The sequence below is a fragment of the Mustela lutreola genome, chromosome 4 (genome assembly GCF_030435805.1).
Source record: "Mustela lutreola isolate mMusLut2 chromosome 4, mMusLut2.pri, whole genome shotgun sequence".
NCBI lineage: Eukaryota > Metazoa > Chordata > Mammalia > Carnivora > Mustelidae > Mustela > Mustela lutreola.
Genome location: NC_081293.1, coordinates 13,314,874 through 13,331,262, shown reverse-complemented (window position 1 = coordinate 13,331,262; position 16,389 = coordinate 13,314,874). Strand labels below are relative to the sequence as shown.

Sequence of the window (16,389 nt, the reverse complement as noted above, 5' to 3'; positions counted from 1 at the left end):
TTGAAGACACTGCTGTCAGGTATGGTGTTCCAGGGGTGGTGGCCGAGATCACAGGGAGGGAGCAGGAGAGTGGCATTTTCCCTGGTGCCTGATTCTGCTAGCTGGCGGGGCTGGAGTTGGAGGGGCTTCCTGTGTTCACCTGCACGGCGCTGCTACCAGCATGTGTAGACACCCCCCAAAAGGTGATTTTGTCTGCTTGGACCATTACTATCTCCCCAGCATCAACCATTGTGCCTGACATATAGTAAGCACTCAATAAATCCTTACTGGTTGAATGAATGGCGGACACACCCAGCTTTCCCTTTGGGCAGGGCACTCTGTTAAGGGATTCCAACTTCATCTTCACTACAACCCTGCAGTCATCAAAATTAGTATCCCTGTGTCAGGCAGGGGAAACCAAGGCACAGAAGGGCTACATAATTTGCCAAAGGTCACCTACCAAGGAAGTAGCAGAACAGGACCCAGGCATCCTGACCAGAACCCTTTACCATGACACATCTCTGCCCACGGGCGCATGGGCAGAGTCTGTGTCTTTGGGTTCTGAAACTCCAGGCACTTGGGGGCCCTCCACGAGTGTGATACGGTCCACGGCCATCTACACGGCTCCCTGCCATCCGCTCTCTCCTCCTAAGTGGTTTTCCTTCTCTCCCTGTTTAATATTTCAGTGGACACATCCTGGGACCTCCCGGAGTCCCCATGTTACTGACCTACTTACTTATCCAGCCATCTTCTTCATACATCAGGGGCAGCATGGGGGTGTATGGGAGGAAGGAGCTGAGAGAGGGGAGCACCACGCACCCCCCCCTCTGCTGTAAGCAGCCTCCAGCTGACAATAGACCAACATTAATAAAACAAGGCTGGGCTCCATGGTTAGACCACAGGAGGGTAACATTTATTTTAAGTGGCTTTCCAAGAAAAGAGCGCTGGTTCCTTCCACCCTCTAGAAGGGTCTCCAAAGCTGCAGCGGTGTCAGGACATCTGTTTCTGTTCGGCTTATAAAATGGAGGTACTTGGAAATCAAAGGTGGGTCCTTACCCCTCAGGAGTGAGGATTACAGCTCCTGTGATCCCACAGGCACCTGTGCCTGTCTTAACCAGACCGCCCCCTCCAACCTCCCCTTCTCTTCGGTCTAGCACAAAGTGTAGAGGACTACAGCATACAGGGTGGGGCCAGCTGCCTCCCCAGTCCTTTTACGAAAATGCCAGGTACCTACCTGGTCTCTAGTGTCCCCTGTCCAGGGTGACATGCTCTGGCTGGCCCCAGAGGCCCAGGACCCTGCTCCTAAGTTCTGAGTCCTAGGCTCTGGGGCTGGAGTCTTCTATCCCCTCTCCTACTGGGGGGGTGACTGTGGGAGGTGTCCCCTTCCCTCCTGTTTCCCCACCCCAACCCGAGGGGACCCAAGGACCTGCCGGTCAAAGGTTCCAAGTGGCACCCTGCTTCATGCTCCCCGGGGGAGAGGAGAGGAATGGTGGGGTTCTGAGTGGCTTCCCTGGAAAGAGATGTGTCCCTGTCTCCCAACACCCTGTGACCCCTTTCCCTGGCACTCTCATCTGGCAGCCTTCATGTCCTCAAGGCCAATCTCAGGGGCAGTGAGTCTCCAAGAGCAGCTGCAGCCCCTTCCTGGGGGTGAAAGCTGTAATCTTGGCTCTGACCTTAACCTCAGGACCCTTGACCTCTCGCTCTGGGACCCCTGATCTTCTTCCCTTGACTCCCCGGCCGCTTCACCCAGGCCACCTGGGATGGTCCAGACGCAGATCCCCGGAGGCCCGCGCAGGTCTGGGCGGGGGCGCCGAGGCCGGTTCTGGAAGGTGGCGCCCTCCCGCCCCCAGCTGCCGTGACGTCAGAGCCGGACCGGGTAAAGTGAGCGGCGGCGGCGGCGGCCGGGCGCTGAGGCGGAGACGCAACCGGGAGCCGCGCGGACGGACGGAGCCCACGGCACAGGGCGGACTGCCGCAGGCGACCCCGAGGTAACGGGGGCGGAGGGGCGGCGCGGGGACAGCGGGGTCCGGCGGCGAGCGGGGACGAACGCCAGCGCCGCGCGGGGGTCTCCGCGGCGAGCCGGGGCGCCGGACGCACGGGGCGCGGGGTTCCGCGGCGCCTCCCGAGCGCCCGATGGGAGAAGGGGGACCTCGGGGGCGGTGGACAGCGGGGCGGCAGCCCGCGGGCCCCAGGTTCGGGTCCCGACGGCGCCCGCGGGCGTCCTGGGCGGGAGGGCGGGTGCCCGGAGGACGCCGCCGCCGCAGGTGAGCCGAGAGTGGGACGTCGGGGACCCGACGGGGCGCGCGGCTCGGGGGCCGCTCCTCCTGCCTGGACGAGGTCGGAGAGCTGCGGGTGCGGGGATCCCCCGGCCGGCCGCGGCCCCTCACCGCGCGCCGCGCCCGCAGCCCCGCCACGGAGCCATGGCCCTGAGCGAGCTGGCGCTGCTCCGCTGGCTGCTGGAGAGCCGTCACTCGCGGAAGCTCATCCTGTTCATCGTGTTCCTGGCGCTGCTGCTGGACAACATGCTGCTCACCGTCGTGGGTACGTACGGACTGGGCGGCCCCCGCCCCGGGGACCCCTTCCCTGGGTGTCCCCCGCCCCACACTCCCATCTGAGCGCGCTCCGGGAAAGTCGGGAGAACACATTTTGCAAAAACCTCTCCTTCCTCCCCTTCCCGAGTCTGGCGCCCTGCAGCCGCGTTTTGTGGCTTCGTTTTTCTGCCTTTTTTTTTTTTTTTTTTTGTGGCTTCGTTTTTCTGGTGGTCAGGTCAAAGAATGTGGCATCTTGTTAAGACCCAGAACTTGTGTTTCCTCCTGATAATTTCCTGCTTCCCCCTGCCTACTTAGACCACGATGAGAAAGATTCCTACTAAGAACCAGCCAGTCCCTGGTGTTCAAAATAATGTTAAAGTAATTATTGTGCCAGCCCGCAATGTGGGTTAACAATTCAACCTCACATTTAAAGGAACAAGTCAACATCCCTCTCTGCAAAGAAGGAAGTGACACATAAATATACCTTATCAGTGGGTGGCTGGAGATTGGAACGTTTCAGGATCTTTTCAAAAGCAATTTGAACAGTGTTGGTTTCAGTCTTTTCCCTATAGTGGATTTTTGATAAACAATTAAAATCCAGGTCTCTTAATTAGCCCCATTAATAGCAGAGTGTTTGGTGCGTTTTTCCTTAATGTCCAAATTTTTAATGAATATATATATGTATATTAATTCAGATTCTCAGGCGTGGGTTATTCTGCTCCTCTCCGTTGCCGGTTCTCACCTCCAGGATTACCAGAGTAGCGGGGCTCCTCGGAGTTCAGTAACAAGGACCTCGCCTCCCCTTTGTGTTGAATGATCTGTTGTCCTACACATGCCCACGGCTGCTTTTACATCAATTTTCCTTTGCCTTTATAGAGGTCTCAGGAATTTTTACACTTTCCAGGTTGTATGAGAAATTGCGGACTCCCACTCAAGTCGTACATGAAGCGGGCCTGTTGCAGAATTTCCAAATTATTACTTCCTGTGGGTTTATCTTCCCCTAAGTCCCATCATGAAATTTTGATTTCTATTTCCTGGATTCATGGACTGAAAGGTCTTTCTGAGCCTCTCTCGGAAGAGCTCTCGTTGACCCCCAGGTCAGCCCTGAATAGACTTCAGACCCTGTTTTGCTTTCCTAACCTATTCCTGGGAGGGAACCCCGTCAAGGAGACGTCCCACGTTGGCGCAGAATCCTGGGCAGGTCCCTTCTGCACAGGAGCTGGTCCCGAGAGGAGCCAGAGCTCTCACAGCCTCCTGGGGCTTTGTTTTCTCCCCGGAGCTCAGCACCCGGGGCGGGGCCCTCCCAGGGGCAGACCTGTCTGGGCCTCCTGTGGCATTCGATGTGCCCGTAGCTTTGCAGCCCTTTGACCTGGGGAGGGGGGCTTCCTTGCAGCCGCAGCCTCCCCGTTGTGTTTTGTCCACAGTCCCTATCATCCCGAGCTACCTGTACAGCATTAATCACGAGAAAAATAGCTCCGAGGTCCAGACCGCCAAGCCCGTGCTCACGGCCTCCACCTCAGGCAGCTTCGAGAGCATCTTCTCTTACTACGACAACGCCACCATGGTCACGGGAAACAGCACCCGAGAGCTTCACAGGGGGCTGCTACGGCCGGCCGCCACGCAGCACACGGTGACGAACACCTCCACTGCGCCTTCAGACTGTCCCAGCGAGGACAAGGACCTCCTGAACGAAAACGTGCAAGTGGGCCTCCTCTTCGCCTCTAAAGCCACCGTCCAGCTCCTCACCAATCCCTTCATAGGAATGTTGACCAACAGGTAGGCTCCGTTATTTTGGCCAAGGAGGATTTTTTTGCTTTGAATTTTTAAAAAAGATTTTTATTTATTTGAGAGCACACGTGCACCCATGTCGGGAGGAGCAGAGGGGGACCCGGGAGAAAGAATCCAAAGCCGACTCGGCACTGAATGCAGAGCCCCACACAGGGCTCGATCCCATGACCCTGAGCACGATGCAAGAGCCGGAGCTTAACCGACCGGGCCACCCAGGCACCCCTGGCCAAGGGGTTTTATATTTCTATCGTTCCCAGGTTATTTCTCCCTGGGGTTCTGTTTCTTGTTCACTCATCAGAAGGTAGAAAAGCAGCGGTGGTGGGTGAGCGGGGGAGAGACCATCTCCTCTTCCTTTTGTTTCTTTCCTTCATCACTGATTGCGCATTTGTTGCCCCCTCTGTTGGTCAGAAGGTAAGAAACCTTTGAAGGAAAATAAAGGGACCCTCCCCAAGTGGGAGAACTTGGATTCTGTCTACATGCCGGATTTCATTAGTGCAGTTGCCAGACTCGCCCCGGGGCAGCAGGAGCTCTGCAGACGCCGGGGCATCATCATTGGATTCTGTATGTCACTCGGCTTTGTCTGGTCTTCTCCCTCGGGTCATCCACTTCCCTGTAGAGAGCCAGGGTGGTTTGGTTTCCAGCGGACGTGGTGAAGCCTCAGGATGGGGTGTGGGATGTAGGGAATGTGGAGAAAGACCAGTATTCCTGCTAAGTAGATGGAATCTTCTAGAATGCTGAGGCCATGGGAAGTGTAAACAGCTCCCCGGCCCGTTACTGAGCTGGGTCCACGTGCACAAAGAGAAAAGCGAGGCTGTTTTCTGGATGAGTCAAACCAGCCAATAATGCCCAAAATAATGCCCCAAGCTAGCTTTAGGTTCATCTGGATGCTCTGGACTTTTTTTTTTTTTTTTTTTTTTAACCATCTCCTAATTTTGAATAATTGTTCCCATTTCCACTGTCAGTGGCCACCTGGCTGGGCCATCACAGCCAAGGTGGCCCAGCTCTGCCTGGTACATTGGGGGCTCAATGCTGAGGATGGGGGGCTTGCTGAGAAAAGGGAGAGGCAGCCCCTGCGGACATCGGCTGCAAAGAGGGGGAGCTGGCATGGTGCGAGTGGGGGCTGGTGGGTTGCCATGTGCTCACCATGGCCCTCAAGGCAGGAAAATGGTAGAGAGGGGGGTGCCCGGAGGCCTGGGGGTGGGGGTGGGCTCTGAATAAGGAAGGCAGGGCAAGCAGATGGGCTAGGGCAAGGCGGGAAGAGACTCCAAGGGCCAGGCCGAGAGAGGAGGGGGGTTTTGTTCAGGGTTAGGGGACACTTGGGAGCCACTAGAGGTTCCAAAGCCAAGTTGAAGAGTCTGGGAGCCAAGCCCAGTTTGCAGTAGGTCAGCCTGGCACCCCGTGGAGGCTGGGAGCAGGGACATCTTTACCTTGACCCAGGCTCTGGTCTGCAGTAGGGGAAACAGTCCCGGCTTTGTTACTCGCAGGACCCTTTGTTCAAATATTATTGAGCATCTCCAGACTGTAACGAGGGCATTAAAGCAAGCACAGGGCCCTTGTGAGAGGGGGGCCGGCTCTGGGACAGAGAAGAGGAGGTTTGTTGAGTGGGGGGGCCGTGGGGTGGTGGCAGAGGCTCAGAGAGGTGGATTTGACTCCCCCCACCCCCCTCAGGCAGCCCCGAGACGCGCACACAGGTTATGGTCACCTACTGGTGGCCACTTGGCTGGAAGCCTATTTTAAGCTTTTGCAGCCTGACTCTCTGGGCAGGGTAGTGGTACCCCTGAATAAATTTCAACAATCCCAAGCCCCACCCCCGCTGTCTGTGTCAAGCAGCGTTATGAAGCTGCGGGTTAACATGGGCTGAGCACGGGAGCCTCGCAAGGATGGGCTGACTGGGAGCCCACCTCGAAGCAGGGTTATCAAGGCGCCATTTGCAGGTGTCCTTCTCCTTCAGGAGGAAAACCAAACAGCCATCGCAGGGTTGTTTTTCTCCACCTCCAAGAGTGCTTCTTAAAATGCATCTGGTGTAATTGCAGAACACGTCTCCGGGTTTTGTGTTCCGAGAAAGCGAACAGCTCAAAGGCTATATGAGCAAAATTGAAGACATTACTGTAATAATGCCTTGTCAGTCACTTGGGCACCAGTCGTCCTAGCTGAGGAGTGTAACACAGCGTTCAGAAACTGGCATGAGCGTTCAATCATCCACATGCAAATGGCAAAGGAAAAGCTTTTTTTAAAAATCCCATTTTTGTTTTTAATGCTTTGCTTACACCCTGGGGAAGAAGCTTGTTTAAAGCCGGTGAGACCTTTTCCCCTATTAAATACTCCAGAGGCTTTGAGACTGTAGCCACCCAAGGCTCCTGTTTGGGGCTAAAAAAAAAGAAAAGAAAAAAAGCCTTCCAACAGAAACCTAATTTTGTTTTGTGACCTGTGAAATTCGGTCTATTCTTATGATGGGTAATCCACTTTCCAATTTAGAGCAAACCTGTAATCCCTAACGGGTTCCCCCAGCTAGTCAGCAAATTGAAAAGCTTCTCTAGTGCTGCCCTATGATATGGAAACGCAATCGAGTTATAATATTGATGTAGTGATTGTCCCTCCAAAATGACCCGGGTTTTTGTGCATTTTTCAGTATTTTCCAAGCCCGGTAGATACGAATTTTGGGAACTTGCGGCATTTCTGGGTGTCCCACAGCTCTGCTCAGAGACGGATCCATTCCTTTTGCTTTAGAGGACTTGCCCTGGTGAGCGCCTGCAGAGGATATAGTCTTTTGACATGATTTGTGCCAATTGCACTCTCAATTATGAACAAGTTGTGTCACTCCCACTTTCAGGGTTGTGAACAAGTGTGTTTAATACAGCATTTTACGGTTGGTTTCTGATTAAGGAACGAGTGGTTAAAAGCCCGGAGCCTCAGAGCTGGAAGGGACTTGATTGAGGGCTTTGGGGCCGGTCCTACCATTTTGTAGGGAAAGGAGTTTACCGCTTGGGAAGAGAAGGCATCCGCCCTGGGCAGCACAGGGCAGAGCCAGTGCCCAGACTCTGTTGGGTGTCTTCTTCCCTTCCTGTTCTTTCGACCTGCTCCATGATTTACAGTTTTTACAGTTCACGTCTCAGGATCCACAGTGCCCGTCACAATCTGTCCTCCCTGTATCTGTTGGGGCTCTCTCTGATTGTACCAGGCTGAGCCGGTGAAAGTAAAAGCCTAAACAGTGAGTTGTTGATTGATACTTTTTTTTTTTTTTTTTTAAAGAGGTTTAGTTATTAGAGAACATGTGCGCATGAGCTGGGGGAGGGGTAGAGGGAGAGAGAATGTCAAGCAGATTCCGGGCTGAGCACAGAGCCGGACCTGGGACTCGATGTCAGGACCCTGAGATCATGGCCTGAGCTGAAAGCAAGAGTCCAGACACTTAACCAACAGAGCCACCCAGATGCCCCATGATGGCTGTTTTTAATCATCGAGTGGGGAGTTTAGAAAAAACCAGTGTGGTTTTTTTGGACATGGACCTTCCCTTGCCTCCCCAGTCCTGGAAGAAATCTTTTTCTAGCCCCTGGTGGGATCTGGCACTGCTTGCCAGCATGTCCGCCGTGGGGACATGTGGGGACATGGGGACATGTGGTGACGTCTGACAGTGGGGAAACGAAAGGCCTCCTACATCCCCAAAGACTAGGGAAGCTCCCGCGAGGCTGGTTGGAGCCTCTCCTTTCTGGAGCCCTTTGCTGCAGCTGGGACCCACCCCTCACACGTGTCATGGCCGGACCCTCCTATTCACGGTCAAGATGCCGCTGTCTGAGTGGCTCTAGAGGCCAGTGACACGGGAGGCGGGCTGCCTGTCTGCTGTTGTAAGTATTGGCTAAGAGCCCTCCTTCCAAACCCTGAAAGTAACAAATGACACTTCCTGAGAAATGTTTACTTGCCCATTGGGTTGCTAATATGCAAGTTTTATTCCTGTTTGATTTCATCTTCAGGTGTTAATATTTTTATTGAAAAAATGGGTGCCCAGAGAGGGAACGGAAGACCTTTGATTTTTGGCAAGGGTGGTGCTTGCATATCCACCAGCACACTTTCCAAAGCTCGTGGGTTCCATGCACCTTGGTTGACTTGATTTTTATCTTTGAGGCTTGTGTGACTTCTGATTCTGTTTATTCATCTCACGACAGCAGCTGTGCATCTAGGGAGGGGTAGAAGGAATTCAGCTAGCAGTATCTGTTGTCCTCTAGCCCCGTGAGTGAAACTGAGGCATATGCAGACCTACCAGGAAAGTTCCAGGTAGACACACACTGTAACAGCACCTTTATGTCTCTCCCCACAAATCGGGTTAAGAACGGGGCGCCATGGTCTCCCCTCGCTTCCGTAGTAGCTGCCTCTCGAGAACCAAGAGCTATTCCAGATGCACCGGATGGCTGGGGAAAGCGTTAACTTGGGGTGCTGGGGCTCAGCGCCCCGGCTTCCTCCCTCGGTCCTCCTCTGCTCCCTGGTCTGCTTTTTATCAAGCCAGCATCAGTGGCTTAATTTATTTCCATAGTTACCTCGTGTCTTTGAAAGCCGGTTATTTGTCCTCACAAATCTTAGCCCACATCTGAATGACAAGAAGGGAGCCTCAGGGCACAGAGTGGCCACAGAAGGCGGGTGATTCTTTTCTCCTTCGCTTCAGCCGCTGGTCTGCAGTTGGCTTTACGGGAATAAGCAGTGACCTTTTCAGTTCCTCCATGGACAGGGAAACCAGCTCTTCTGGAGAGGGATCTCCTGTCCTAGATGTTGTTAGGATGGGGTGATCGAGTCTTCGCTTCCGAAATGGAGAGAAGCTGCCTGTGAAATCGGGGGCTTCTCACGGGAGCCAAGCCCCCACTTGAGCTGTGTGGCAGGGAACGGGGGTGACCCCCACAAAAGTCAGAAACGCCCGCTTGCATCCCTCACTCCGTGCATCTCCTAGCTGAGCAAGACAGACCTAAGGGCTAAACCTAAGAATTTTTTTTGCCTATGAAATGATGGACGTCAGCCGTCTAGTGCGTTTCAGCAAATGTAAGGAGTCCCTCTCTTTCCTGAAGTTTGCTGTGCCACCTTTCAGAAGATCATTGAAAAGGGAGATGCCACGTCTTGTCTCATATGACGTCGTTTGTACCCTTCTGGGTCCCCTACTCTGTGTCAGGCAGAGGGAGCCTGAGTTTTAACAGCCCTGAGAATTGGGCTTGCATTGGTCTCTATGGCAAAGATAAGCTAATTGTATTAAAGAAAAAGGTATTGATTTTCCGTGATGTTTTAGGGACTGTGGAGTTTCTCCACTGGTGTGTAGGTATATATAATGAACAGAACTTTTATTGCTTTGCACTTTTTCCTGGGGATTCAATATATGACTCTTAGTCTTATTTCGATTGGATTAACTGCTCCCTGATGCCCTACAGAGGGTGGCCGTGGGCTGGGATGACGCATAAGGGGAGAGTAATGGGATATTTCGCCAAAGGTTTGCTCTATCAGATGTAGCTCTGCCGAGCGCGGAGATGAGAGACTGACTCAGATCTTCATGACTAATGTCACTTGAGTCTCTGTTTAGGAGACATTGTGGGGAAGGAGAAAGGGCATTGGTGATTGGCCCATCACTCAGTGACCCTGGGGCCTTGGACAACTTTCCTTCGGAGGTGGGCGTTGGTTGGGGGGGCTGGGGCAGAAGAATCGGAAGGTGGAGGGCTCCAGGATATGCCCATTGTGCCCTGCTGACTTGGGGCTGAGCCCCGGGGCAGAGATGCTGCCTAGTACTTTCTACTGGGTAGCACAATCAGAGGTCTGGTGGGCACTGAAAGTATAGGGGGCATGAGTGTCTGGTAATGAGAAGGAAACGCGTGAGCCCGGGGTATCCGGAATGGTTGGCTCGATCTGTCACCATGGTGAGCCACTCTGTCTTTGAACCTCTGCTCTGTCATCCAGCATGAGGGTTTGGAGTGGCCAGCCTCTGAGTTTCTTTCCAGTTTGACCATGTGGTTATTCCCTATGTGCTTATTAAAATGCCAAAGGGATTAAAAAAAAAAAAAAACAAAAAACCAAGAACAAAAAAGGCATAGCTGCAGTGGTTTTAAGGCAAATGCAGCACCTGGGTTTGGGATCAAGAATCCTATATAAGCACATACCCCTGTGGGCACGGAGCTCCCTACTGTTGAACGATAGACCAACCATATGTGGTGTGATCCCACGCTCCTGTAACGGACATCCCCATGTAAGTATATGCCAGCAGGACTGGACACATCCCAGGCACTCAACATAGGCCTGTTATCCTGAGTTTGGGGCAAGTTACTTAGATTCCCGGCCCTCAATGTAGTCATCTGAAAAATGAGGGTCCTGCCAGTGGGAATCACAAGGGACCCTCTCGCTAGCTTCCTACTTATGGCCTTGGGAATGCCAGAGCCTCCTGGTAAGAAGCTACTCAAGATGTGTCCTGCCAGGTGGCCCTGGCCAGTTATCAGGGCTGCAGACTGAGTGTCATGGCCCTGGTATTTCCACCAGCTTTGACAAATACATTGTTTTCCAAGGAGTGTGTTGAAAGGGGGAGAGAAACCTGTGTTTATTCTAGGGCAGCTACGAGCATTGCCATATTCCATTCTTCCCCCAAGATGTAGAGGAGTTGCTGGGAAAAATGAACTGCTTGTGAGTTCTCTTCTCTGAACCTCCTGGAAGTTTTTTTATTCAGTATCCAGCAGAGCTGTGTAGGGCTTGGGATTGTTTCTTTTGCCTAAGTGAGTAAAGAGCACAGAGCAGCCAGCTCTCAGCTAGCTGAGGTTAGAGACCCTTCCATTTGATGCCCATCTGAGCTGCTGTTGGAGCTGGCATCTTTGCTGTTTGCCTGGTTGGCTCTGAGCCCCACCTGGTGAATTACAAGCTCATTTCATGTCATAGTAAGGGAAGTTTTGCATGGGACAGTAGGAGGAGGGCTGTCTGGGAATCTGGCATGATTTTGAGATGCTATTTGTATTTTTGCTAGTTTCTGGAGCACATGAAGCAGTTAAAAAAAAAAAAAAAAAGGTGTGTGTGGCGGGGGGGGGGGGTGGATTGAGTATGACCAGGAACTTTTGGAAAGATTCTATTTAAAGCCACATACGTCGTTTGGCTTCCTGGGGAGGTGGTGAAGAGAAGAGCCCTTCCAGGCTGCGTGGCTGCGGACTCAAGACTCCTTGGTCCTCACTTGGCTCCTGTCCAGGAGCTTCTGGGGGTGGGAAGGTTTGGGCGTGGGAGGACACAGAGCCTGGAGATGTTCTGGGCTGTTCTGCCTCGAGCATGACTGCTCAGCCAGCGTTGAACCCCCTCCCAAGGCAGCAGGGACCAAGAAGCTGCCTTCACTCTCCGTTCCCATGCATAGGCAGGAACCAAGCGGTCTGCTTGCCTGCAGGCACAGAGAGGAAAGAAGGAAGAGAATGAAGGAGGAAACACTCTCTGGAGCCTCTTCTGTGTCCCCTGGTAGCAGTTGCTCATCCATATCTCATTCTGTCCTCCCTCCTGTGCAGGCAGGTGGGCGGTGGCCAGCTCGTCTCCCATGGGTGGGCCAGTGTGATACCCAAAGACCAGGCAGGGTCTTCCCACCACCCCTGTCCACCCCGGGGGCAGAGCCCTGTATGGACTGTGATCTTTATGAGCAATCAGGGTGTTGAATTTTTGCACAGAAAACGAGGCCTATTTTTCTAGGCTGGTCCCATTGAGGTCAACGTGGAGATAGACTCAAATATTTTCTTGCATCCCAGTGCCTCTGAGATGTAGTCACATTGTCTCCGCCGCCAGTTGAATCACTTGATGAGCTTTTACTGGACTCATTCAGTTGCCACTGTCCCTTTGGAGAATCTCTAGCAAAGACAGTAATTAATTAAAGAATTGTTGTATATTTTAGACATGCTTTGTGTTAGTTGCCAATATTGTGTTAACATTTATTGCAGAGAAATTTCTGTTCAGAGTGGCAATCGTGAAATGTATTCACGTTCGAGGTAGTCAAACATGGAAAGGTCACACAGGAAGCACCAACTATATGAATTTTCAGAAAAGTTGACCAAACACTTATCCGCCTGATCCCAAAGGGTAGGCAGGAGAGACTCTGTATAAAGCCTTAGAAAAATACAGAAGGTTGCCAAACGTTCCCCATGCTTCTCTTTTGCAGAATTGGCTACCCAATTCCAATGTTTGCGGGATTCTGCATCATGTTTGTGTCAACAATTAGTAAGTGTCTGCTGTTTGCCTTCTGTGCGCGGGTCATGGGATGGGCTCCGAGGACCCCACACTGGGAATCGAGGCTGCAGCCCTGGGTTTAGGGTGTTGTGTATTGGCCACAGTTGCAGAAGGGGGTCAGTCGAGCAGTTCATGGCACAAAAGCACCATCAGGTTAAGGACTGGCTTCACATGCCCATGCGAGCTGGGGATGGGAGGTCCTGGTGTCAGCTTGGCACTGACACACGGCCGGGCCGCTCCCTCGGCAGTGTTCGCCTTCTCCAGCAGCTACGCCTTCCTGCTCATCGCCAGGTCGCTACAGGGCATCGGCTCCTCCTGCTCGTCTGTAGCCGGTAGGTGTGCAAAAGCCCCAGTAAGTCAGGGCCCCGGGGCGGGGGCGGGGGCATCAGCCTTGCCCCGGCTGGCCAGCCCCTTGCAGAATTAGCTGGAATAATGTAGGGAATCATGAGATTAGTGATGGTGCCTGGGGAGGGGTGCTTAGGAAGGGTACTGTTTTTTCCTTGGCTTTGGCTTGGTCTTCCATTTCTGTGAATCTGGCCGATTTGGGAGATCACAGGTCTGGGTCGGAGAGGGAGGGCGGTGAGTCACAGATGATTTATTTGGGTGCTCCCCGGAGAGCTTGACTGCTGACCGTTTCTTCTCCTGTTTAGGGATGGGCATGCTGGCCAGTGTGTACACGGATGACGAAGAGCGAGGCAATGCCATGGGCATCGCCCTGGGAGGCCTGGCCATGGGAGTGCTAGGTGGGCAAGGGCACCTGGAGGCCTGTCTGCTGTGGGAGGAGGGCCCCAGTGCTCCCCAAGTCCACTCGGAGTTCATTTGCTTGTTATCCCCTACATTCACGGAGCCTGTGAAAACTGGTGGGACCTTCCTGACCTGGGAGGGTGTGGGCTCCCCTGCCTCCACCTCCCAGCCTGCTGGGTGACCTTGGGCAAAAAAAAAAAAAAAAAAAAAAATCCCAGACCTTCACCGGTCCAGATGTAAAATGAAGGCTGAAACAGGACAGTCTGCAAAGCTCCTTTCTCTCGGGCCTTCTCTGGGTTACCATCCCTCCCGAGGACCTTCCCACCGTGCTACCTTCCAAGTCTGTCTCTCTCCCGTCCTGGCTGGCAGAGAGGAGTCTTGGGTCCTCTGCCTTCTCTGTCGCATTCCTGGGCTTCACTTGGGAGCCCGAAGTTTTGCCCATGCTGGTTGATAAGGACCAAGGTTCTCGCTGACCCATTTTCCTGTGCTCCTTAAGCAGCACAGTTGTGTGGCCTGGCTCTGGTTTCTCTCTGGTCTTTCTTTACTTTTGGGGGGACCTTGATATGCTCTTGCCCATGTCTTGGGTATAGAACCGCTTGGAGAAATTGCCAGGGCAACTTGACCTGAATAGAATGTAGGGTGGCCGGCCCAAATAGTTTTTGGAACAAAGTACAGACTCAAACTCAAGAAACAAATGGATGGTTCTGGTGGAGTGGGTGCGGGGGGGGCAGGGATCAGTCCCAGGGCCTGGCGCCAGCCTCTCTCTCTCTTCCTTGCAGTGGGCCCCCCCTTTGGGAGTGTGCTCTATGAGTTTGTGGGGAAGACCGCTCCATTCCTGGTGCTGGCTGCCCTGGTGCTCTTGGACGGAGGTGAGTCCATGTGGGCACCTTGGCCATGACCTTGGCGGCCGTGACCTGTGTCAGCAGGTGACCCACTTCAGCAGGTGCTTGTGCCCACACCTCTTTCTTTTCTTTTTCTTTTTTCTTTTCTTTCTTTTTTTTTTTCCCCTCCCCCCCCGGCCTCGTAGCTATTCAGCTCTTCGTGCTCCAGCCGTCCCGGGTCCAGCCAGAGGTAAGCCCCTGGGGAAGGAGTGTGTGGCGGTGGCCACATCCACCTTTCTAACCCCTGTCTTCTGCTGACAGAGCCAGAAGGGGACGCCGCTAACCACTCTGCTGAAGGACCCGTATATCCTCATCGCCGCAGGTGAAACTGCCCTCCGTCTCCCCAAGTCTTCTCCACCCAGGCGTGGGGGGTGGATGGTGAGAACCAGGGAGAACCAGAACGCTGGGCCGTAGAGAGTCGTGAGCAGCCCAGGGGCTCTACCTGCGTCACAAGGAATGACTTTGTTCCACCATTAATCTCCGACTCTCAGCCAAGTTCCTCTCCTGGTGTTCATTTGCGGCACAGAGGTCTGGGTCACGGAGATGCCCTGACCCAGAGTTTTGTTTGTGTCAGTGGCTGTCACTGTTGGGCCTTGAACTTCAGGAGGGAGTTGGTGGCCTCACTGCAGGCATCGTGGGTGGGCGGTCTAACTGACCTGGCCGTGCATGAGGAAGGGCTGACGGCAGAGCCCCAGAGGACAGCTGCCTTCCCGTGGAGCCGTCACGCTGTGCAGCACTGGCCAGGCTGCTAGGAAACCCCCTTTGTCTATAGAAGGTTCCAGCTTCGGGGGCTTGGCCTAGATGGGCTCAGAGGAAGCCCCGGTTCTATGGTTTGTGGGAGGATAATGGGCCTCATTTATCCAAGAAGCTGTCCTGCCAAGACCCTCTCCGTGAGGTGGGCCTGGGACTGCCTGGCAGGCGGCTGGCCTTTTGCTGCCTGGGCCTGCACCCTGGTCGGCAGCGGCCGTTGGGGTCGGCCAGGAGAGGGCAGTCCTGAAGTAGCATCGGATGCGGTTAGCGTGCAGTTGGTCTAAGCAGCAGTCACGGGCGCAGCTGGCGCTGAGCTGGACGGTGCCCTACCTGCGAGCATTCCGGTTCAGCCTCGTCATGCCCCAGGCCGGCTTCCTTGAGGCCTTCTGCTGCTGGATTTGGTTGGGGGGCACCGGTGTCACTCTGGTCTAGACCCTCTCCATCAGGCTAGCTGGCACCAGTGCTGCGAACCTGGTGTGACTTCCTTATGCAGGGGATCTCTCTGTGTCCCTAGCATGATGAGGGGACCGTTCCAGTGCCCAGACACCTATGGAGCCCGGGCTGTCTCGGGCGGAGTGAGGAGCTGTGTGGTGAGAGCGGATTCCCTGCAGCCCAGCGCCCACTGCCTGGGGCTTTCTTCGACCCTCACCGCCTCACCCTGGCTCAGGGAGGAAAGAACCATCCCGCACTATTGGGTGACCGCATCTCCAGGCAGCCTCGGCAGAGGGAGCCGGGGGTCAGGCTTATCTTACTTGTTCTGGTGGGATTTTAACTTATGAAGGTGACTGAGCAATGACCCAGAGGGATCAGTGCTAGTGAAAGGAACATTTTATTACCATGCCACTCAGGGCCCTCTGGGGAAGCAGCAGGTTGCCTAGGCCAGAGGTTGGCGTGGGATGAGCAAGGCGGGGCTGCAGGCTTTGGGGCTGGGGGCCGTCCCCGGGTGCCTGGCGCCTGGCCCTGGGGAGGTTTGGGGCCGGGGTGTCAGTTTGCTGTGTGAGAGGTGGACAAGGAGGGGTTCAGAGTATGGGCCCTGGGTCACAGGGGAGACATAGCAACACTATCAGTTTGACCCTACTTCACAGACAGCAAATAGACCAGCTGCGAATCTGGGAAGACAGCAGACGGGTGACGGGAGCCAGTCATGTCCGCATCCTTTCTGTGTTCCATCTCTGACGTCAAGATGCATTAAAAAAAACCCCTTTCTTCACTATGTGAGCTCCTTAATCATCGTTGCACAATGTTCTTTGACTCAGGATTCTGGCAAATTAGAGGTTCCCAGGGATGCGGCCCAGGAAGCTCCCAGCACCGCAGGGGAGGTTTCTTCCCTGATGGCTCTACCTTTACCAAGGGTTCTGGTTAACAAGGTGGTGATGGATAGTTGCAGAAATACCCTATAGGGTTAGTTGATTTAAAAAAAAAAAAAATCCCTCAACAGCCCATCTGTACTGAACGCACTGGGTTTGGGGACATCCCAAGCATCTTTAGAGAGGTCTGTGTTCATTGCCCAGTAAAACAGG

General features: G+C 53.9%; 1 protein-coding gene across 1 annotated transcript in view; it reads left to right on the top strand.

The window, feature by feature from the left end:
- Nucleotides 1–1,864: 1,864 nt before the first annotated feature.
- The window catches only part of SLC18A2 (solute carrier family 18 member A2), a 38,111-nt gene continuing 23,586 nt past the window's right edge, over nucleotides 1,865–16,389 (top strand). The window contains exons 1-9 of the mRNA XM_059173066.1: nucleotides 1,865–1,967; nucleotides 2,385–2,520; nucleotides 3,935–4,286; nucleotides 12,427–12,485; nucleotides 12,743–12,826; nucleotides 13,145–13,237; nucleotides 14,018–14,107; nucleotides 14,266–14,309; nucleotides 14,381–14,441. Of these exons, the coding sequence (XP_059029049.1) occupies nucleotides 2,400–2,520; nucleotides 3,935–4,286; nucleotides 12,427–12,485; nucleotides 12,743–12,826; nucleotides 13,145–13,237; nucleotides 14,018–14,107; nucleotides 14,266–14,309; nucleotides 14,381–14,441 (904 nt within the window). The 5' untranslated portion in view covers nucleotides 1,865–1,967; nucleotides 2,385–2,399. The remainder of the gene's footprint in view (nucleotides 1,968–2,384; nucleotides 2,521–3,934; nucleotides 4,287–12,426; nucleotides 12,486–12,742; nucleotides 12,827–13,144; nucleotides 13,238–14,017; nucleotides 14,108–14,265; nucleotides 14,310–14,380; nucleotides 14,442–16,389) is intronic.